Raw genomic sequence first — 24,136 nt, 5'->3', positions numbered from 1 at the left:
ACTCTATCACCAATGGATTTCCAGTAACCCACTTACGCCTCCTCTTTTGATTGCAATGTATAAAATAAAGTGCAAAACTGCCATTTCTCAAAGCATTTTCTCAACCTGTTGAGATTTTGTTTCCCAGCAATTGTCGTCAGTTCGGCTCAGATAAACTCACAAAAATTCCCTACAGGTTTGTATGTTTCTTACATTGCTGCTACACACTCACAATAGGAACTGTCTGTGGATTCTTAAACCTGCAAAATACATTTGCGGTAAACCCCTTCATGGATGTTCACTAGCTTTTATCTACTACTCTGCCTTGGTTAAATAAAATCAACCCGCAGGGACAATGGGAGGAACTTTGTTAGCCAAACCTCCAGCTTCCACATGTCCAGAAACTTCATTTTTTTGTTGTGTTCTTCTGATGAGCACAGGCCTTAAAAAAGATAAGCACCCCTAAGCTTGTTTTCTGAGACATCCTCTTTATTTATTCGAATCCATTTTGAAACTGAAAGCTCCAAGAGACTGTACACGTATCTCGTTCACTGAACTGGCCCCAGCGCCAGCCTGGGCCCAGGGCAGGTTTGGGGGCTTCCCTCTTGCGTGTCGGCTGCATCTGGGGTTGAGGTCCTGCTCCTGCGGCCACAGGGCGATGCGCGGCCCTTGAGAGGGGGCGCGGGAAACGGGGCCTTGGCGGGCTCTGCCCGGAGGGGCCGCGCTCAGGAGCCCTCCCTCCCAGAAGGAGCAAACACAAGCCACAGCTTAGGGCACGGCAAAGACTTTTCTCCCCAGTTCCTCCCAAAACCAAAACATACTACAGCATAGCCTGGGTCCCACCAGCGCTCAGGGCGGGAACGCCACGGGCCGCGCAGCCGCAGTGTGGAAGGCCGGGCCCGCCCATGACGTCACACGTATCCCCTACTCTTTCAGGGGGCGGTGGCCGCGCCGGAGGCTTTGTTACGCAGGCGCGTTCGCCCGGCGGAGGTGGAGCTAGAGGCCGCCTGGGGATTTTAGGGAGAGACGGCGCTGCCGCCATTTTGTAGGTTTTTTTGTCGCAGCGGCTGGAGAGAGAAGACGGCGCTTTGGCTTCATTTTTCGGCAAAGGGCCTTTTGCTTTGGCAGAGGTAAGGTTTCGGGCGGGGTGCGCTGGGCTGAGCGGCTTTCCATTCTTTTTAGGTCTCGAAGTCAGGTGTCGGAGAAACGACTGGGTTGGGGCCTCGGCGACTGTCGTTTCTTCGGGACACAACTCTGCTGGGTGGCTTTAAAATCGAAGGGTGCGCAGGTGCTCTGGTGGATTTAAAGTCCTGGGGCGGAAAGAGCGCGGTTCTGCCGCTGACTCTTCCCTGAGGGGCCCTGCGGGTCGCTTGGCGGCTCGGGAAGCTCAGGTTCCTCCCGCCCTGCCGATGAGACTTGAGAAGACCGATCGGGGGACCCTCGGAAAGCCGCCTTTCGGGTTTGTGTTGTCGGAGATCCAGCCCTTCCCTGGATGCCTGGCGTCGGCCGATGGGAACACTTGGAGGGTTTTCCAGAGTCAAACATCTGGTCCCCTCAATGTGCCGGAGGCCCCGGCCAGGTGCGCTGCAGTGGGCGCCGGGCGTCCGAGGAACCGCGAGCCCCTGTACTGGTATTTAGCTCGTGTTTTTGAGAGAGAGAGAGAAATACGGAGAGCTTTGTCCTTCGTGCAACACTGTTTTTCCCCCAAGGTGGAGCATACCATTGTTGTAGCAGGTCTGCATTTCTGACACGTTGCATTATCTTTTTTTCCTGGATTAGCCGCGATGTGCTTATCCGGTGCTTTGGAAATAGCCCTCCGAACGGACTGGGCCAGCCTCCTGGCTTTAAAACTGCCCCTGTGTGATTGTGCTCCTGTTTACACCCACAGGCTGCTTCTGAGAGTTAAATGCAGCCCTCCTGGAGGGCTTTAACCTCTAATCATAGCGTTAACCTTTTTAGATATTTTAAACCCATATACAGAACATAAAATTGTCGGGCATTATAGGGCAGTGAAGAATCAGAATTCTAATACAGTTATAGACATATGGATCCTTTGTGTTTGATGGTTTGTTGTTTTTTTAAGATATCTTGTGATTCTAGCACTTAGTATTCTTTATTAATTAGAGGTAGTTTAATGATTCTAGGTAGTTTTTCTTTTTTGTGTACTGAGAGGAGCCTTAGCCATAGAATGTGGACCCAGGATTCTTCTCTTCACCTCCTGGAAAATATTTCAGAACTTTATTGGCCGGGGTGGGGGACACTTCTTAACAGCTAAATTCAATTTGAAGTAGTGAACTTGATTAGAGAAATAAAAATCTTTGGCTCTCCTAAGATGTTTATTTGAATTTTAGTATTTGCATATTGATAACTTTGGTTATTGAGAAGTCTGCCTTGTTAGAGGTGAGCTGGTTGTGGCAGACTGACAGTGGAAGGAAAAAAAATTAAAGCAGACATAAGTTTTCAACTACTGCGTAATAATGGATGGGGTCATCATAATAACTTAGTCATCAGGTATTGTAATTTTGCTTGATGTTACTTAAGAGTGCTTGACCAAGCTGTTTTAAAGAGCCTCCCATGTTTGAGAAAAAGAAGCTTCACTGATGGCTGTATACTTTTTAGCAGAATCATCTTTATTTAGTATCCGTAAGTGTTTCTCAGACTTCAGCTGTTTGTATTGCAGTATTTTGCCAAAGCCGCATGACACTTATGTAACAGTATTTCCCTTTTGATTAGTTCACATTTTAATGTTAACATATTTAAAAGAAATCATATCAACAATTTAATTAGCAGATCGGCAGTAATTTACCATAAAAAGAAGGTAATGATACAAGTAAATTAAAACCAAAAACAGTTTTTAATTTCTGGCTAGATGTTGTTGCAGGCTCTAAGACTCAACCTTCGCCCTTTTTGTATTTTTTTAAATATTACCTAGCAAGTGTTAGTTGAGGACAAGCACCAACCTGAGAGTTTTGGGGTTTTTTTAATTCTCACCTGAAGAAATTTTTTCCGTTGATTTTTTTTTTTTTTTCTTTTTTCTTACGAGAAAATGAAAGGGAAGAGAGAGAAACATCCATTGGTTGCCTCCTGCATGGGCCCCAACCAGGGCCAGGGATGGAACCTACAGCCCAGGTAGGTGCCCTTGACAGAGAATCAAACCCATGACCCTTCATTCTGAGGGACAGTGCTCTAACCACTGAGCAAGCCCACCAAGGTCGAACTGAGAATTTTTATCCAGAAGAATTGAAAGAAAATATATTAAGGTCTCACAGTGTAATTCATTATTTAGTCCTAGATCTGTATGCATGCCACTTAAAATCATCCGACATATCAGTGGAATAGTGCCCATGCCTTGGGAAACTGCCTGCAAAAGATTTTAGAACCTGTATGACCCACGTTCTGAGCGTTTATGTCTACATAATATTAATGTATACTATTTTGTTTGCTAAACATAACCGTCCACAACTCACTTTTTGTTCCCATTAGCAGATGCGGCACTCCAAAAGAACTCACTGCCCTCATTGGGATGGTAGAGAAAGCTGGGGCCATGAAAGCTACAGTGGCAGCCACAAACGGAAGAGGAGATCCCACAGTAGTACACAAGAGAACAGACATTGTAAACCACATCACCAGTTTAAAGAATCTGATTGGTAAATTGAACTAGTAGCATTTTAACACTAATAGTTTTAATGATTTATTATTGACTTACGTAGTTTTCATCTGTCAAATTATTTTGTAATTCAGTCAGTAAATATTCAGAAACTATTGAATGCCTGTTGTAGGCTAGACACTATATAAGTGCTGAGGCTACAGCTGTGAATAAAACAGTTTCTACCCTTATATCTGTGTATGTCTCTCTGGGAATGGTGGGAACAGTTAAGTCCGGGCTGCCAGTAATGTAGGGAGATAAGACACAAAAAGTTAATAGTGATGATACGACACTCAGTCAATGCCTTAAACTTGTATATAGGAAGGAGATGTGTATGTTAGGTTGTACCTTTAGTGTTCAATGGATGAGAGAATGAGGGGCAGGGAGAGTATAACTCCAGATGAGAAAAACAGTATGTACTATTTGGGTATGTTAAAGTGCATTGGGGATTTGTCACTTAGACTATGTTCTACAGGTTATTTTTGTACATAAGGCCAGTGGATATGTTTGGGATTTTTAGAAGTGTGGTTATTATAAAAACCATTCCTTTGTGTAGGTAGTATCCAGTAATTTAGGAAAGGGCCTCAATAAAAGTTTCCAGTAACATGTGTTTTGTTTTATTGTATTTCTACTGGTGTAAAATTTGGAAGTAATATATTCATATAGAATTAAAGGAATTTTAAAGTTTCTAAACGTTTAAAGAAAGGCTAGGTGAATAGAGTTTCTATCATCCTGTCTTCCATTAATTTTCTTTTCTCATTTGTTTTGTTGGTCCTATGTTTTCTCCTTGTTTTGTGCAGATGTTCCATTGGGACTGTTTACCAGATTGCTTTCTAAATTAGCCAGCTGGGGTTACTTTAAAAAACAGTATGTAATTTTTTTCCTTCTCCGTCCTAAAACAGACTTGTTCTGTAGAACAGCAGCCTTGTTGGTAGTCAGTACAGACTGATCATTCTTCATCACACACTGTTACACTGTTGTTTGGGAGGAAGAGGGTGGGTTTGTGACAGGATTTCAATGACCTGAGCTAATGTACTATAGAAAAACACCTGTACCCTATTACTAATAAAATACAGAATACTGTGTAAGGCTTATCATAATACTACTAATCACTCAGGTTTACTGTACATTGTGTACATAGAAAGCAAGTAATTTCATAACATACAGTTCATTCACGTTCATAATGAGCTACGTAAACGTGATACTAAGTCCAGTTAACCACCAGGGCATAGCTGCTGCTGCTTTGACATTGGCACCAGAGAGATCTGGTGGTAATTACTCTCCATAATCTGGAATATCCTAATAGTCTTATTAAAGACTAAAAATTTTAAAAGTGTTTTTTATATCTTTTTAAAATGCAGAAAAGGATAAAGAAGGAACTTTGGAGGATGCTAGTCTCCCATTGTTTGGATATAAATTATTTCTAATAATTTGTCCTTAAAATATCTTTATATAGAAATCTTTGCCTCTGATTATTTTCTGAAAATAGATTCTAAGAAGGGACATTTTCAAAGGGTATATATAAACTCTTGCTGCATATTAACACCTTCTAGAAAGTTTGTATCAACTTATACTCCTACAACATGCTTCTTTCCCCTCACCACTCTTGGCTATTTTGAAATGCCAAAAGTGGAGTTCTGTTTGAATTTTTAAATTTCTAGTGAATTTGTCCACTGTCATATTTATTAACCACTTGAACATTATTTTTTGTATTAGCATATTTTTTCTATTAAAGTGTATTTTTCTTACTGATTTATGAAGACTTATTGTATATCGATTATTTTGCCTTTTTTATATATTGTAAAGTGTCTTTTCTTTTATATATTGTAAAGATTTGTCTTTTGGCAGTAGCCTGTGAATTGGTATCCCCTCCTACAGGTTTAAATCGGTCAGTTTTGCACAGTATGTTAGGAAGATTGATGCAGTTGTAATCACCACCTTTATATATTGTGGTAAAAAATCCTTAAATGTCTTCCTAACATAGAGTATCAATGAGTCTCAAACTTTAGTATGAATAAAATCACCTTGGAGGTATATTTAAAATGCAAGTTATAAGATTTAGATTGAGTCTGACCTGGGCCCAGTGATCTTCATTTTTAATAAGTCCATATTTTGATATTGCTGATAAACCAACTACCCTTTAAGAAACACTATTTTAAAGTCCTTAGCCTGACATACAAGATTTTTGGATAGTCTGTTCCCAGTTTATTTATTTGCCTATGTTTCCTTATGTGAAAATTGCTCTTGCCAGAATTGTATACTTACTGTTTCTCGAGTAATGCGTAGACAAACCCGTCTCTAAGCCATTATGGCTAAAAGTGCTCTGTGTATAAAATGGTAATATGCTCTTCTTTTCCCCTGACATTTCTACTTGCCACCTTGTCCAAACCCTGACTTCCCTTTAAGATGTAACTCTCCTTTTTCATGAAGTCTTCCCTGACCATTTTCAGAAGTTTGAGTGCTTTCCCTTCTATGACCCTCAGCACTCATATGCAACTTCTCAGCATTTCCTGCATTGTTGAGCTTTATTTTTATGTGAGTGATACCAAATTGTCCGTTTGTTGGCAGGGATTTTGCCATATATGTATATATTCTACAGGACCTGTGTGAAAATAAAAACAAATATCCATAGCCTCATTAGTCTTGGCTATTTTGAAGGACTGTAGTGAAAAATTCACTGGACTTTTAGTGACTATTTTTAGAAATTAAGTCTTTTTATCCTGTTTACTCAGTCCATATCCTTTATAATTCTATACACTTTGTTTATATAATCTCTAAGACTTGGTTACAGATTGAAGAAGTCCTCATCTTTTTAGTTTATTCTCATGGTATTACTTCACTGCATGTTTGTTATTCTATAGATTGTTTATGGATTATCAGCAGCTCTAATTTCATGCATTATTCCAGTTAAAGATTATTCGTGTGCTTTTTTCATAGAAAGATTTTGGACTTTTATGGGGAGGATTCATGCCTTTAAGAGTATGGTAAATTCTAGTTTGATATCTCTGACAGGTCCAAGCCAACTGATTAGATCCCTGACCTAGACCCACAGTCTTACCCTAATATCCTGAGTTGTTTCTCCAATGGATAGAACTTAAGATTGACACTAGGGAAAGGGAAAAGGGGGTTTCTGCATCTCCGCAGCCGTATTTGATGCCAGTTCTGTTGAGTAGCAGTTTTAGAGATGTTTCTCTTTCTGCCTGAACCAACCCCCTGGGGAAAGAATGGCATCATATTCTGGGGAAAAGAGGGGTTGGTAAGGGCAATCTAGTCAACATCTGTTGCTCCATTGCTTGTCAGGACTATTTTAGCTGATTTGTCTGACTGGGCAGGTGTCCCCTCTCTCCCTCAGTGCTCCATGTGCATCCTCTTGAAGCTTCGCACTCTGTTGAAGAGGACACTAAACCCAGGTAGAGAGGGGGGGCGGGAAACTGGGCCAATTGAATCTATGTCCTTTCCATCTTATCAAGGCTACTTAACTGGGATACATTGACTTCCTGAGGTCTATGATCTCTGAAATTCCTTACCAAGTTTTGTTTATGCATTGGTGCATTTCTTGGTGCAGTAGGGTCCATATCTTTCATCAGATTTTCAAAAGGATCTGTAGATTCAGCAGTTAGCCACTGTGGCACTAAGTGATGCTGTTTTCTATGTAGAATTCTTGTGTATTTTGCAACAAGCAGAGAGAACAGGATATTAGAAATGCAAAGGTAGTAGGGTGGTGGGTCTCTTGTAATCCTAGGCAAGCAATTACAAGATCCCTTTCTCATTTTAGGGGTATATACTTGAGATGTCTTTGGCACATGTAGCAACCTTCAAAAGCTATTTGTCAATTTTTTCAGAGGAATAACAGGAAGCTAGAAATGCAAAGAGAAGAGGACATGGGATAGGTGATGTGTGTAATAAAATTGGTCCATCTAATCAGTTGGAATGTGTTCTACAAATCTTGCAAATCATTTTCTTTCTAGGGATCTTAATCATTTGTAAAATGAAAGGCCTGCAATACATTTAAGATTCCTTCTGGAGCTAATATACTACCTTTTATGAAAGAATTCTCTGTGTGCCAGAAATGTATAAAAATCACATTAAAAGAGAAAGGAATCCTGTTTTGCCTGCCTCTAAACTGTTTGTGGCTCTGTGAGGAAAGAAAGCCTAGTTGCAGATTCATATGTCAAAACTGCTGCAGTTTTAGGAATTTTTGGTTTTAACTTTCTCTAGAAGGCAAAAAGAGACTCTTACCAAGTAAACACTGAACATAATGGAATGATTTGGCTCAAGCTTTGTTCCTTGATGTGAGGTGCCTGACAGCAGTCTATATAATAGAGAAATACGAACCCATTTTCTCATTGGTTAAAGTAAAATTATTTAAGTTTTATGATAACTATAAATTCTAATTCATCAATTTGAATTTTTTTTCTTTTATTGAGTTAGCTGTTTAAACCAGGAATTCTTGAGAAAATGTTTTGTTTTAGCCACATTACTCTAGAATGAAAAGAATAATTTGAAATCTTTTAATGTGTTTGCAGTCATTATTTAGAAGCAAGGTCCTTGAATGAGAGAGATTATCGGGACAGGAGATATATTGATGAATACAGAAATGACTACTGCGAAAGATACGTTCCTAGTCATTATCACAGAGATGTTGAAAGCAGTTACCGAATCCACTGCAGTAAATCTTCAGTCCGGAGCAGGAGAAGCAGTCCTAAAAGGAAGCATAATAGACACTGTCCAAGTCATCAGTCACGTTCGGTATGAGTGATTTTGTTACTTGGGGTGGATACTTATTGTGTGGAAAGCTCTTAATGAGCCAATAAGTTTGGAAAATTTATATAATACTAATTATGTATACTGTGTTTATATTACTTGAATCCTTAAAGGAAACTTCCAAATTCTCATAGCTAATCTGTATTTATTAGCTAGTCCTCATTTGCCCATATTTACTTATTTCCCATAGACCACATCATGGAGTTTCTTGATTTTAATATTAAAAATGTTCCATTTTTATGTTTTATAATATAATCTTATGAAATAATGAACCCCCATCTTTAATTTTGAACTTTTTTTTTTTTTTTTTTTTACTTTAAAAGAATCCCCTTTCCTGATATTTGGAAGCAAATATAGAAAGTTGCACAAATAGATAATTAAATACCCTGTATATAGTATAGTCCCATAGCACACTGCATTATTGTCTGCAACTAGTTCCATTGAAGTTCTAAAATGGGTGCTGAAGGGGAAATGTATTTTTAAAAATGTTCTTTTTTATTTACACTCAGACCTGTTTGATCATCAGTAAACTTTGAAATATTGTTTTCCTCCCCAAGTTTTCTTCAGTAAAATTAATTTTGATTAGATTGAACATTGAAATTAACCAGCCATTATTTTTCCCTTTTATTTTAATCATGTATCTTTTAATATATTGCTAAGTAAACAATTTCAACTAATCTTGGACATTTTAAAACATTTTTCTGACAAACTAGACATCTCAACTCTCAGCATATGCTATTTTATAGCAAGATATTAACAGAACATGACATTGCATTAATTTCAGACTTCAATTAAATCAGTATTTTAAAGAGACAATTGTGTTGTTTTTTTCTATTGCCACTTTAAGTATCTTATCTGAAAATCTGTTCCTTGCCATGTTTTTCTTCTGTAACATAAACTGTGCCCTGTGAATTTCTGGGGACTGAATTTGAAATTGCTCCTGCCAACTGTTCGTGGCCTGGTGCTTATCTGAATGCCTGAATATCTCCCCGCTGAATGAATTGCGTATTCTGCCCTGAATTCACTCTGATATATTGATTGGCTGGACGATCTTGGTGCTGCCCACTTGCCGTTCCAGAAGAGCCACCGAAGGAAAAGATCCAGGAGTATAGAGGATGATGAGGAGGGTCACCTGATCTGTCAAAGTGGAGACGTTCTAAGAGCAAGATGTATAGAATATTTTTCAACACTTTTTAAACTTTGCAGACAGAATAATCTTTTTAAGAATAGTTTGTCAGCGGGGGGCTAAAGAACTCTTCATTGCTTTTTTTTTGTTTGTTTTTTTGTGGGTTTGTTTGTTGTTTTTTTGTATTTCTTCTTTTCTGTAGAATTTAAATATTTCTACTCTAAAGTTCCAGAGTAATCAGTGGAATTTGAGATTAGATCAAGAAAGATAGCTCTATCTAATTGTCTTTGTAGCAGCTGAAAATAAAATAATTTGAGTGCTGAAACCTTAGTTATGCTTTGATAGAGAATCATTTGAAAATATTCCACGCTTAAGCATTCATTGTTTGAATAACTACATGATTAGTACTCAGGTACTTAACCCCTTTCTCCCCCCTTACTTTAGATGAAATCGTGGACACTTTGGGTGAAGGGGCCTTTGGCAAAGTTGTAGAATGCATTGATCATGGCATGTAAGTTTGTTTTATTTTCTTTCTTGAGAATTCTGATACTTTTGGTGAGGAGGGATCCATAATGATGAAGTGATATTTTAAGTGGTAATCACTTGCTTTCTTGAGAGGTTTAAATGTTCAAAATTTTTTTTAACTATGTGCATGATTTACTTACCGTGAGTGTGGATTTTGATCAAGAATGTTTACAAATTCTATCAGATGGAGTTTATTGAAATTAAAGTAGGTGTTCAGGTGAAGAGAGTTTCCCAGAACTTAGGCCCTTAGCCTTGTGTAAGAAATTCAGAGTGCTTTGCTTTATTTTTGAATTGCAGAGATAATAAAGCATGTCTAATCCTGGTTCAGAAACCTTTATTTCCAAAGGATAATATTTTCATGTTAGAGTTAACTTCTTAAACTATAAAGGAATTATATTAAAGCCTACGGAATGTGATTTGACCCTCTCTGCCTCATTTCAACATTTTCCTCCACGACCTCTGTTCCGTGGTTTGCAAACATTTTTCTTAAGTGAACCTCTTAAGACAATTTAGTGACATGGCATGTTTCTAAATTGACCCCTAAAATTTTTCATCATAAAATAGTTGGGGAGCATATAATTTGCAGCTTATAGTAAGCAATGATGTTAAAAAACAAACAAATAAACCTGTTTCCTTTTAAGTGTCTTTGAGGGAACATAAATGCTGTTTACAACTTGATACCTACCACCATCCATGAACAAACTCTTCTTTAGTACCTAGAAATGTTTTATCCTTGAACTTCCTTTCCTTCCACTTGGCACACAGAACATTATTCTAAATATTTTTAATTATCACCCTATCTTTTCTACAGTGAAAATCTGAATATAAATTGAAATTTTAAAACATTTTGAAATATTTTCAGACTTAAAAAAAGTTTAAGTAATTCAGAGAGTTCCCATATATGCTTCACCCACAGTTTCCAAATGTTAACACTTTAGAGTATTTCCTTTATTCTTTATATACTACATGTTATATTTTCAAATTTTGCTAGCTGAGCTACAGACCTTACTCAGATTTTACCAATTGTCCTATTAATATCCTTTTAAAATTTCTTGAGACTCCAAGACTCTTAAGTATCAAATCAACATAATCCAGTCAATAGTATTTATTTGATCAAGTGCAAATTACTTAAAAGTTTTGACACTTAGACCTAAAACATAAAATTTAATTGCAAATGTATCTTGATGTTTGGGGCTTTTAAAAAATGAGTGCATATATCTATAGATAAATATGTCTTAGCGTTTTAGCATAGAATAAAATCTCACTTTCTGTTTTTATAGCTATGGACACTGAGAGAATTTGGTCATGCAATTAAATAGATGTGATTAGAAGGAGTTTTGTCACATCTATTTTATAAGTTCTTTTAAGGCAAGATATACGCCAAATGGGGATATTATCAAAATAATTTTTAACAATTTATCAGCCCACAACTTCATTGGGGCTTTGTTAAAAGCAGTGAATTGAAAACCACCAGACTTGGAAAAAGGTTGGCACCAAGCCACTAAAAAGTTTGCCTCAAAGGTTTTTTTAATAGTCTAGGGCACATATCTTGATCTAATTAGGAGCACATGGGGTTTTCCTTTCTCTTGTAAACAGGTAGAGCCATAGTGAAAAAAAAAAAGACTTGAATTCTAGCTCATCTTCTCGATGATCAGATTTAGAAAAGAGAATAAAAGAAAGTTGAAGATTTGGAAATCCATTTCCTCACATTACTACTCTATACTTCTTAAGAAGTATTACAGGTGCTGCAGTATGAAGCTCACTGCTCTATAGCTATTTCTGCCTGTTTGCACCAGTGAATGTACTAAACATATTCTTGACTTCATGATTTATTGATGGTGTCTCGTTTGCCCAAATGTTCTCTTTTCCTCCCAATTCTGACAAACTGATTACTACCTATCTTTCAGGGCTCGGGTGTGTGCCACCTCTTCTGAGGAAGTCTGAGCTCCCCTAACCCTCAGTGGTCTGGCTCTCCCTCTGGTACTCCATAGTACCTCATACCAAGCACTTCTAACCTTATGATATAAGTGTCTTTTTCCTTCAGACTATTATATACATAGGGACAAGCCCTGTCTTTTCATCACTAATACCTGTACACTATCTGGCAGAGTGGGCCTAGCCTGGTGAATGAGCAAATGCTTCCAGCAGTAGCATATTCTATATGAGGTTTATATTTTTATTAACTTCTGTATAAAATCTAGGTAAGTTTAAAATTCTGGAAATAAACATTAAAATTCGTAACTATTAAGGGAATCATTATTCCAATAAAGTGTATTTTGACAAAATGTTTTGAAAAGATGTTATATGGAATCTGGTATAATATTTTAGAAAAGTAGCATAGATTAGTTGATGCTTAATAAGATTTGGCTTTAGAGGTTACACGTTTTCATCCTGCTTCTGTACATTTACCATTTTCATCTTAATTTTGTTTTTAAGGGATGGCATACATGTAGCAGTGAAAATTGTAAAAAATGTAGGTCGGTACCGTGAAGCAGCTCGTTCAGAAATCCAAGTATTGGAGCATTTAAATACTACTGACCCCAATAGTGTCTTGTAAGTATAAGCTTGAGCAATGATCCATCATGTTATATGAAATAATCAGAATTCTGTGAACTGAGTAATTTTTATTTTGATCTATTTTAGCCGATGTGTCCAGATGCTAGAATGGTTTGATCACCATGGTCATGTTTGTATTGTATTTGAATTGCTGGGACTTAGTACCTATGATTTCATTAAAGAAAATAGCTTTCTGCCATTTCAAATTGACCACATCAGGCAGATGGCATATCAGATCTGCCAGTCAATAAATTGTAAGTATACTTGGTAAATCTTTAAACATCAGAATTATAAAGTTTTTGTTACACAAGCAGTGTATCAAAGCATGGTCACTAAAAATGCATATTATAAAGATGAAACCCCTCTTGGCCCCTATATCCACTACTAATTCTTCCTTCCCCCAGTACAGATTAAATTTGCAAGTGAAACTAATAATGTGATTTTCTTCTCTTGTAGTTTTACATCATAATAAGTTAACCCATACAGATCTGAAGCCTGAAAATATTTTATTTGTGAAGTCTGACTATGTAGTAAAATATAATTCTAAAATGGTAAGTTAAAACACTTTTTAATTTTGGTGGTTCTTTAAAATTAATTTAGCTTGTTGATCATTGGATGAGGAATTTTACTTCTGAGGCTTATTCTATCCTGATATTAAATCCAAAAAGAATCATCTTTCTTTGCCTTTCGCATGGGGTTATGTTGAAAATCCAGAAAGATAATTCACCTGCAAGTCTTTTGGATGGTGCTATAAAAGATTTCATATCTTTATTGATCTTCATGTTTACGCAACTGTTTTTCTCTAGAAACGTGATGAACGCACACTGAAAAACACAGATATAAAAGTTGTTGACTTTGGAAGTGCAACATATGATGATGAACATCACAGTACTTTGGTATCTACACGGCATTACAGAGCTCCAGAGGTCATTTTGGGTCAGTAGGCATCAGACTTCCTGATACTGTAATTGAAGAAGAGCTTTTTGTTCTCTACAGCTTTGGGGGTGGAGGTGATTTTCTTAGTGTACAGAAAATGCTTTGCTATTTTCATAAAAAGAGTCTAAATTACTATAAATATTTTTTCTGAGTGGGAAAAATGATATCATCTGTAAAGACACTTCAGGTGGTTGTTATTTTTGAACAAGTTAATCCTACGAGATCATAAGAACAGGCTCTATTGGCTAAGTACATTACAGTGATGTGATTTTGAAGTAATACAGGAATCTATTTTTGTGCCATTAGCAGAGCATGGTGCTGGTAAAAACGCCAATGATTTGGTTAGCAGATGTCTAAATATAGGATGGGTAGAGGTCAAGAGGAAAAGAAAGAAGGGCTAGTCTAAAAGAGAACTTTGAAAACCATTGACATGATAAAATCAGGAAAAGAAAATGAGTTATGGTACAGTTTTAAAATAACAGGGAGCATGCATCAAAATTTAAAAGTTAGAGTCCAGGTTAGGTTAATAGAGCTGGGAAGTTAGGGATGGGTTTAGGGGCTTGGAGACAGTGAGTAAAGTTCAGATTATTTGCTGTGGGGAAATAGTTAAATGGAATAAGCTTATTACTTGGCCAGAAGTAAGGTCCAACTGAGGTTGGATAATAAAACATTTTCATGGAACCAGTTTCCAGTTTTTACCTTTTTTTGGTTCAACAGGACTTGGTAGTTCAGATTAGAGGAGTGTGAAAGCAAAGTAATGATTTTTATCTACATAGAAGGTTGGTAAAGGGGTGAGGAAATCGAGAATATTATGCAGTGTTGGCCAGTAGAACTTCCACAGTGATGGTAATATTTTATGGTATCCATTGGCACACTAATGTGACTGAGGGACAGAATTTTTTTTTTTAATCCGCACTCGATATTTTTTCCATTGCTTTTCAGTGGGGGGGTGGGGGCGAGAAACATCAATGCTTGAGAGACATCGATTGGTTGCCTCCAGTATGTGCCCCACCAGGGCCAGGGATGGAGCCTGCAACCGAGGTACGTACCCTTGGCCAGAATCGAACCCGGGACCCTTCAGTCTGAGGGCCAATGCCCTAACCACTGAGCCATACTGGCTAGGGCTGAGGAACTGAATTTAAATTTTATATTAACTTAAATTTTTAGATTTAAATAGCCACATGTGTCTAGTAGCTACCATACTGGACAGCACAGGTTTAGAGCTGATTATTTTTTCTTTTTTTCTTCCACTTTTATTAGTATTTATTTTATGTTGAATTTACTCCAGGCCAGAAGTTTGTTTCTTTTAGTTTATTCTGGGATATCTTTTTCTTTTTTTCTTTTTTTTAATCCTCACCCGAAGATATTTTAGAGAGAGTGGAAGGGAGTGGGAAAGACAGAAACAGCGATGTGAGAAACATCGATTGGTTGCCGCTCAAGGGTGGGGACTGAGTCAGCAGCCATCGAACCCGAGACCCTTCAGTCCCCAGTCTCGTGCTCTAACCACTGAACCAAACTGGCCAGGGCAGGATATCATTTTCTTCTGTGCAACCTCTTCAGGTTTAGGAACAATCTGCTCTTTTCCAGAAAGGATCATCTCAGTGTGGCAGGGAGAGCTCATATATGGGTTAATTAGTCAGTGAGCTCTGTAAGTTCTACATTGCATCTTGGGAGCTCTGTTCACCTGGATGTAATCAATCACCAGAGAATCTACATCTAAACCCTTAAGTTCAGCATTGCATTGTGCATTTTTAAGCATGTGCAGCAAAAATTCACTTTTTTGTGCCACAACCCAGTGTCCAGCCCCATTATTTCTCCTGGGCACACTTACCAACTCCACCATTGTAATGATGGAATGGCACACATTGCTTCTGTAAAGTGATATCCTTCAGATATTTGGTGGCTTTTTGAATACCTGTACTCTTGGCCTGGGCAGTTTCATGAGTGTTCTTAAAGTGAACGCGAAGATTTGAACCTCTTGATTTGCATGATTTTTGTGGGGTTTTCTGGTCAAGTGAATAGCAAACCATTCTCAGAGGTCATCTCTGGCCACTTTTGGAAAGAGTCGAGCTTATCTTTGAAATGGTTAATAGGATTTTTGTTTAGTATGATGTGAAAGAAGGTGCTGTTACAATAACTTACAAAGAATATTCATGGTTGAGGACTGAAGACTACTATGAGGGTAAAAGAAAGGAGTATAGGAAGAGATGGTGGATGAGGAGGAGTTTTTCAGAGCTCAAAAGGAGATAACTTCCTGGATTATATCAACTTAAAATTCAGAGTTTTCCCCACACTTTAATGTGGGGAGTTAAAACTCAAAACTCAAAAAATTGACTTTTTTCTCTTTGTTATCTGTACATAAAACAGTGGTGTGTCTTACAGTTAATGGCCTCCTAAATTGGGTAAAATGTAGTAGCTTTCAATCATCATGACCAAGTGTGGCCAGGCTAGGGATCGCTGGTATAAATTCGAAATTGTGTTATTGACCTTGACAAAAAGATTAGATTAGGGGATTAGAAGGGTCCTTTGTGTGTTTGTGGAGCATTAATCCTGAGGATTAAGGCAGAATTGGGTAGGAAAGGAAGATGTAGTCAGATGCTACAATTGAGGTCAGTTGGTCTCTTGTCTTGGTAATAAAGTTGAGAAGTTGGTAAAAGAATGATGTGGAATTCCAAAGAGTATGAGAACTGACTCATCAGAATGGAGTGATTTAGAGCAGGCTGCAGGTTACAGTCACCTGGGAAAAGCTAGACTGGAAGGTAGGAGTGGCCGGAAAAGAAAATTTTCATCCTAAGTCCAAACTCTGTTATTTGCAGATGTTGTATGGGTATATAAGTAGAAATCATGACCCATTATCCATTTGTTCAAATGATAAGCACTGTGAGAGTTAACAAAAATGACTAAGTCATAGTCAAGACCCTTGAATGTATTATTTTTTTCTTTACCTTTAAATTCAGTGATGTTACTGAAAATACTTGAAATGTCTTTTAAAGTAGGTTTTATTTATACATTTATTGTTTACTAAATACTTGATTTTTTTTTTTTAATATATCTTTATTGACTTCAGAGAAAGGAAAGGAGAGGGAGAGAGAGATAGAAACATCAATGATGAGAGAGTCATTGATTGGCCACCTCCTGCACGCCCCCGACCGGGGATTGAGCCCACAACCCAGGCATGTGCCCCAACTGGGAATCGAACCCCGATCGCCTGGATCCTAGGTCGACACTCAACCGCTGAGCCACGCCCGGCTGGGCAATACTTGATCTTTAAAAGATTAAAATATCTGTATGGTTTATTCTTTTCATCTCCTTTCCAGTTAAATATAGACTTAAGAGGGCTAGGTGTTTTATTCTTTCCGGAATAGTGTTGCCATTGAGAATTCTGAAGGAGAAAGTATATGTGATCATGTGTAGACTGGCTGAAAGTACATATATAGATCCCTCTCTGTGTGTACTTTAAATGGCTCTATAATTCTGCTTATAGGTGAAACTGCATATTATATTAATTATGATTCTTATATGATTTATGTAAAACCATATTCTTTTAATGGAAGAAATAAACTCAAGCTTATGATAATTGATAAGGGCTTAATAGTTACATTCTGAGGATAATTATTGACATATATGTATTTGCACTTATAAAATGTAAAACTTCCTGGAATAACCATGAACTGGTATAACAGTACTCCCATTGCACAAGCAATTCAAAGGCTATGGAGTATTTCCATGAATTGGTAGTTATACTTGGGAAATATTTTCTAGTCCCTCTCATTTTACATAAAATGCCCCCCCTCCCCTTAAATGCTATAATTTGAATAAGGATATGGAGGACTATGAGAACATACTGAATAATGTTTGATAAAAAAACTAAAAATGTAGCCCTGGCTGGTGTAGCTCAGTTGATTGGAATGTCATCCTATGCACCAAAGGGTCACAGGTTCAATTCCTGGCAAGGGCACATACCCATGTGTGTTCAATCCCCGGGCGGGGCGCGTACGGGAGGCAACTGATCAATATCTCTCTGACATCGATGTTTCTCTCTCCCTTCCTCTTTCTAAAATCAATAAAAACGTCTTTGGGTGAGGATTAAAAAAATAAAACTAAAAATATAAACTCTGAATTTACTGTCATGTTCTCCCAAATGAGTTATGTAAAGAGATTACTCATATACAGAAGGATTTAGTAAATTGGCAATTAAAATTTATTGCATAATAAAATGTTTGTTTTTGTTTTTAAATAGCTTTAGGTTGGTCTCAGCCTTGTGATGTTTGGAGCATAGGTTGCATTCTTATTGAATATTACCTTGGTTTCACGGTCTTTCAGGTATGTATTTTATAAATATTGTTTAGTTAATTTTTAAAGGCATATAAAATTTGGCTTCCATATTGAAAAGTTGCCATAGTGTCATTCTTAAGATTAAAACTCACATATGCAAAATGGTTGTCCTTCTCTAAAAACCATAGTTGAATGAAATGTTCCTCCTTGTGAATGGTCAGTGTTCATTTTACGTGTGATTGGAGTTTTTGATACATGTCCATACTGTCTTAATGGTTCCATTTTTTGTTACAGAACATCTTCATAAATTTATATTAGTGTTACTGTGGCTATTTTTAATTCAGTTCTGGTTATATTGACCATATGGCCATGAACAAGTCACTTTTTTATATAAAAGAATTTAGGAATAAGAAATTGTGTTTTATTCTAAGTATTAAGCACCTGTGACGCTCTAGGCTTTATGAACATGAAAAGACAACCTCTATTCAAGGAAATCATGCAAAAGATAGATATGGGGAAACTTAGAGTATAATGTGGTATTTGCTATAATGGGTCAATGTAGAAAGTATAGTGGGACCCAGGAAAGGTGAAGTTAAATTTTCTTAGAGACGGTAAACAGTGGCGGTAGGCAAGGACTGATTGATTCATAATGGACTTGCTCTCCATAGAAAGCTATTAGTTTTATCTTAGAAGTTAGTAGTTTTCAAATGTAGACTGGTCCAAAATGAAAATGATTTCGTAGGGTTCCCATTCTGGCCTTTGGAGATTATCCCTCCTGAGCTTTTTTGGTAGTAGTGTGTCCCTTTTATGAAAACCTTACTTAGGTCTGCACTTTTCCCTTCATAATTTCACTTACATCTGTAATCTAAAGGTTTTGAAAATTTTAGGTGGTGCAACCATTGAAGAACTTTAAGGAGGGTTGTGATTTCCAGCCCCACTTTAGACTTAGGGAAATCACTGCTTCTGTTTTTCTGTTTCATAGAGATCCTGTTAAAAGTACTCTTGAGTTTATTGACGAGTTTGATATGTAGAATCATGGTTATCAGTCAGTTCAAGGAGGTAGTGTCGGGTTTTATGGTAATAAACTGTAGGGTCAAGAAAAAGTTAAGTAGAATACATGCTTTCTTGTAATGAGTTTGTGGTTATAAGTCACTGAGCTCTTAAGTGAAGTGCAAGTATTAACATTGGTTTGAGATAAGGTTTATATTTGGATTTTACCCTCCAAAATACTCTTCAACTAAGGAACTTTTTTAAAATTCAGAGTTAGTATATTCCTGTCTTGAATTAAGTACTTAATGTTTTGAAAGCAGTGTGTGAGGCACAACAGTTGATAGATTAAAAAAAGCATTACCCACAGCCTTATGTATTTTTGAGATACAGGTTTTTTGTTTAAAGTATCCCCATTTCATAAGTGTGTTACACAGATATTTGAGCTTCATCTGTTTGTATATTTTGCAAACTAGATCCTGCCTGATGCCTGCTTTAAAAAACGAAAATATGTAAAGGAGACCAATTGTGACCAGCCACACTTAAAATATTTACTATCTGGCCCATTATAGGAAAAGTTTGCCAATTTCTGCTCTAGAAACGTCCCATTTTAAATGCTGAATGACATTTTTTTCTGTTCTACTTCAGCAAGAGCTCTGTTACTGTATAGTTTAAGAATATGAGGTATTTTTGTTTTTTAATTTTTTTTTTAAATTTCAGAGGGGGGGAGAGAGAAACATCAATGATGAGAGAGAATCATTGATCGGGTGCCTTCTGCACGCCCCCTACCGTGGATCGAGCCCACAACCTGGGCATATGCTCTGACTGGGAATTAAACCTTGATCACCTGGATCACAGGCCGATGCTCAACCTCTGAGCCACACAAGCTGGGCAAGAATATGAGTTTTGACTTGGGTTCATAGCTCAACTTTTCCTCGTTTATGAGCTCTGTGATTCTGAGCTTGTGTCTTCAGCTCTTTGAAATTCATGTTCCCATATCCCTAGCTCAGGATTGTTGTGAGAATTATTGGGACTGTATTTTTATTGCCTAGGATTAGTAAGTGTTAATGTATTGCTAGTCATTGAGTAATGGAGGTTAATTTTGGTTGACTGGTTAAATGAGGACACAGTATTTCTGGGAATCTTCCCTTCATTCCTCAGTTAAGCAATGCAAGAAATACAAATAAGAAAACCATTCAGTTTTACATTAAACACATTAAGCATCTCCGTAATAAAGAGCCTTGCTCGCTCATTTCAGAAAGACAATTTTTTGGGTTTGCACCAGATAATACAACTCATTCTGTATTATTCCATATTTGAAGTTGAGTGTAATATAAATTTTGTAAACTGTCTAATCTTTTTATGTCAGTACTACTTTCTTATTATTTTCTTTCTTGTGTATATAGAGAAATGAAAACTAATTTTTTCCCCCTATGTTTTTCAGACTCATGATAGTAAAGAGCACCTGGCAATGATGGAACGAATATTAGGACCCATACCAACGCACATGATTCAGAAAACAAGGTATGCTTTAAGATTAAAGCCCTTTGTTGAATACATACAGTAGCCTATATTCAAACTACAGAAAACTCAACTTTGTTGTTATTGCTTGTTCCAAGGATTGCATATTTTGAATTTTTCATAAAGTCAAGTTTTTAAAAAGTCATTACTTTTTAAAAACTTGACTTTATGAAAAATTTACCTGTGATCTAGTAAACAAAGTGGTGGTTTTTACAGTGAAGTTAACCTTTGCATAACTGTTTTCCTAAGTTTATTATAAAAATAATTTATAAAATAGTAAACAGAGCTTGATTTTGGAGTCATAGCAATCTAAGTTAGAATTCTATACTGGTGGTAAACCAGCTGTATGTCCTTGTAGTGGTTTTCAAACACAGCTGCACCTCAGAAGTCATCCAGGGAATTGTTTAAAGATTTCCAGCCCAGCCTGACTTCAGATCTAGGGAAATCAAGAGTTTACAGGAATGGATCCAGGGGCTTCTGTTTTTAAAACTGGCTTTGTTCTCTGTATACAAAATTAAGGAAAATACTCTATAAGCTGTCTGATACATAATTATTGCTAAGATTTAAAAAAATGTATACACAGAGATGCTTATACTTTCAACTGTCCTCGTGAAGATGGGGTGAACGTGGATCTTTTGTTATTTTTAGTAATCCAGGCTTCTTTTTCCTATAGAAAACGCAAGTATTTTCATCATAACCAGCTAGATTGGGATGAACATAGTTCTGCTGGTAGATATGTTAGGAGACGCTGCAAACCATTAAAGGTAAAAGAAAGAAGATTAAAAAGTTTAAAAAACTGTTTCAACTATTTTTAAATACCTTTCTAAAATAAAAACATTTTCTCTTCCAGGAATTTATGCTTTGTCATGATGAAGAACACGAGAAACTGTTTGACCTGGTTCGAAGAATGTTAGAATATGATCCAGTGAAAAGAATTACCTTAGATGAAGCATTGCAGCATCCTTTTTTTGACTTATTAAAAAAGAAATGAAATGGAAATCTGTGGTCTTACTGTATGCTTCTCTAGAAATTACTTAAGACTGTCAGTCAACTCTAAACATTCTAATATTTTTGTAAACATTAAATTATTTTGTACAGTTAAGTGTAAATACTGTATGTTTTGTATCAATAGCATAATTATCTTGTTAAGAAAGTATGGTCTTGATAATGAATGAAATATAAAAGTTAATTTTCCTTTTTGAGATCAACATTTTTAAAGACCTTTGGAATATCTTTTGTGTCCAGTGATAAATGTGATTGATCTTGTCTTTTGTACATGGAGGTTGACTCTTAAGTGATTTTTTTTTTTTTTTTTTGAGTAAAAGGAAATCTTGACTACTTTATTCTTAATGAATATTCTTTATTTACCTCAAATTCGGAACTTATCTTTAAAACTTTTTCCTGTAATTGTTGAACAAGTAATAAAGTACTAATTATTCTATGTAGGCAGGTATTAGGAATCAGAACCCATAGGAAGTGTTTATTCTTGGCATTTTATTGAATTGTAAGTTATGTGTTCTGTCTCCTCGGGAGATGTCAGTAGTACTAAGCATTCATAGAAAGGTATCTGGTTTGTCCATCATGACAAGTTTTTAATAAAACCACATAAACACTTCCTTTATGATTAAAGTCTAACTAGCAAGTCAGCTTGAAAAGTCCTATTTTCCAGTAGCTATTTAGTGAGTTACAAACATAGAAACAGGAATTCTGATGACTGAGGTTCTAGTTTTTAATACCAGATCTTGAGGAGTCTTGAAAATGTCTCACTGTTTCCTTATCAAATGAAGTAAATACTTAAACCTCAACCTATGAGAATTAAGGTTATTAGGCAATTTCTGCTTGTGTTAATCTTTACTGGAGAAGAGGAATGATTTGATTGGAAAACATTTGGGAAAGAAACCTGCAGAAATTTCCAGACCCTGATTAGTTGTTTAATATGGTGAACTTCTTATTTGACTTTAGGTATTTTTTCTTACTGTTACGTTTTCACATTAAAACTACATGGTAAATGTAACTTATTTTAGTAAAACAAAAACAAATGATACTATTCAGGCTGCCAGGTAGAAATATTTTTCATTGTAGAATTTGTCATTGATTTTTGAGATACAGGTTGTTTTTTGTTAAAAGTATCCCCATTTCATAAGTGTGTTACACAGATATTTGGGTTTCATCTGTTTGTAAATTTTAAACATAAAATGCATGGAATTTTCTTGTATGACAAATACTGAAACCAGGCTGGGTTCCCTACGTTCTTCACAGGTGGCATTTGCCAATATAGTGAGGTGGTGTTCCTGAAGCTGAGTAGGAGTTTAAGAAAGCTGAAATAAATTTTATCACAGAATCACTGCCTAAGTTATGTTTAGGCCTCTGGTGCAGTCTACATATAATGAATGTATATTCTGAATAGTTGCACTCTATTATGTGATAAGGTTTTTAAAGGAACATTAGATGTAAAGAAAGGGTGTTTCCTGAATGTAGCAGTGTTGATGCAGGGATTAATAGATGTCTACTAGCCTTTATTTTCCCCTTCATTGTCATTCTACCGGTGCCCCTGTACTATCTAAGCTTCCTGTCCTTTCCCAACAAGTGCTTCAAGTTCCAAAATTAATGTTCACTTTTCTCTATCAGAAACTCATTTTCTCATAGTAGCTGATCTCTCGATATAGGAAGAAAGAAAAATATATATTTTTATTTTTCAATCCTCGCCTGAGGATGTGTGTATTGGTTTGAGAGAGCCCACAAGAGAAACATCACTGGGAGATTGAAACATCAATCGGTTGCCTTCTGTGCACATCCCGACCAGGAATCTAACCTGCAACCTAGGTATCCGCCCTGACTGGGAACAGAGCCCAGGACCTTTTTGGTGTACAGGATGCCTCAACCAACTGCCCCACGCAGCCTGGGCTCCACATTATTTCTTAAGAAGTTTATCATTGCTAACGCTTCTTCCCTTCTGAAAAGTATCTTCACAAAGGGGATTTGCTAATTCTTATACCTTAATTCATGGAATTTTAGGAATTAAAGCAAAAAATAAATTAGGATGGAAGAAATGTTTAGTGGTTAGGGTGGTACTGCCAGCTCTCGTACCCCCTTTGAGCTCCCAGATTCCTACTCTTACTGGCCTTACTCCTTGTACTTCTGTACTCATTTTCTGCAAGTACCAGGCTTTTACTTGACAGTTCTGGGAGCTTCAGCACTAATGGGAAAGGTTTAGAATGGCCAGTGTATGAATGTGGATTATTTGTGATTAGATATTTTTCTTAATTGATTCCTCATAATTTTTTACTATTTTTTAGAAATTTCGTTGAAGTCAAGCTTTTTTTAGTCGAGGTATAGTTGACCTACAACATTAGTTTCAGGTGTACATAATGATTCCATATTTGTATATGTTGCAAAATGACCATGACAATCTAGTTAATATCCTTCACCATATATAGTTACAGATTTTCTTGTGATAAGAACTTTTAAGATCTCAGCCACTTTCAAATATGCAGTACAGTATTAACTATAGTTGCCATGCTGTACATTACATCTCCATGACAACCGGAAGTTTGTACCTTTTGACTCCCTTTACCCATTTCACCCGGCCCCCACACCCAGCCTCTGTCTACCACCATTCTCTCCTCTCTACCTATGTGCTTAGGTTTGGTTTTGTTTAGATTCTACATATAAGTGAGACCATACAATATTTGTCTCTGACTTATTTCACTTAGCATAATGCCCTTGAGGTCCATCTGTGTTGCAAATGGTGCAATTTCATTCTTTTTTATGGACGAATATTTCTGTGGGGGGGGGTGTCACATTTTCTTTATCCAGTCATC

At 36.8% G+C, this 24,136-nt stretch overlaps 1 protein-coding gene and 1 pseudogene across 10 annotated transcripts; one reads left to right on the top strand and one right to left on the bottom strand.

Moving 5' to 3' along the window:
- The first annotated feature begins 971 nt into the window (after positions 1-971).
- Positions 972-22,664, top strand: CLK4 (CDC like kinase 4). 9 transcript variants are annotated; one of them, XM_081134479.1, is made up of 14 exons: positions 972-1,109; positions 3,466-3,626; positions 4,426-4,492; positions 8,152-8,374; positions 9,468-9,558; positions 9,960-10,026; positions 12,477-12,593; positions 12,684-12,850; positions 13,053-13,147; positions 13,403-13,532; positions 17,773-17,855; positions 20,239-20,318; positions 20,989-21,079; positions 21,166-22,664. In XM_081134479.1, the coding sequence occupies exons 2-14, from the start codon at positions 3,503-3,505 to the stop codon at positions 21,304-21,306; spliced, it is 1,476 nt and encodes a 491-aa protein (XP_080990605.1). In that variant the 5' UTR covers positions 972-1,109; positions 3,466-3,502; the 3' UTR covers positions 21,307-22,664. The 9 variants fall into 9 exon arrangements, with proteins under 9 accessions (XP_080990605.1, XP_080990606.1, XP_080990604.1 ...); XM_081134480.1 differs by lacking the exon at positions 4,426-4,492 and adding an exon at positions 6,978-7,035 and having other exon boundaries at positions 3,463-3,626; positions 21,166-22,654; XM_081134478.1 differs by having other exon boundaries at positions 3,463-3,626; positions 21,166-22,654.
- Positions 14,973-15,651, bottom strand: LOC308555830 (large ribosomal subunit protein uL22 pseudogene; annotated as a pseudogene). The gene has a single exon. The product of its transcript is annotated as a large ribosomal subunit protein uL22 pseudogene (transcript).
- Positions 22,665-24,136: the final 1,472 nt, after the last annotated feature.

This window comes from Miniopterus schreibersii (genome assembly GCF_964146895.1).
Source record: "Miniopterus schreibersii genome assembly, chromosome: 4".
NCBI lineage: Eukaryota > Metazoa > Chordata > Mammalia > Chiroptera > Miniopteridae > Miniopterus > Miniopterus schreibersii.
The sequence above is the reverse complement of the archived record's forward strand: the minus strand, read 5'-3'. Positions and strand labels throughout refer to the sequence as shown.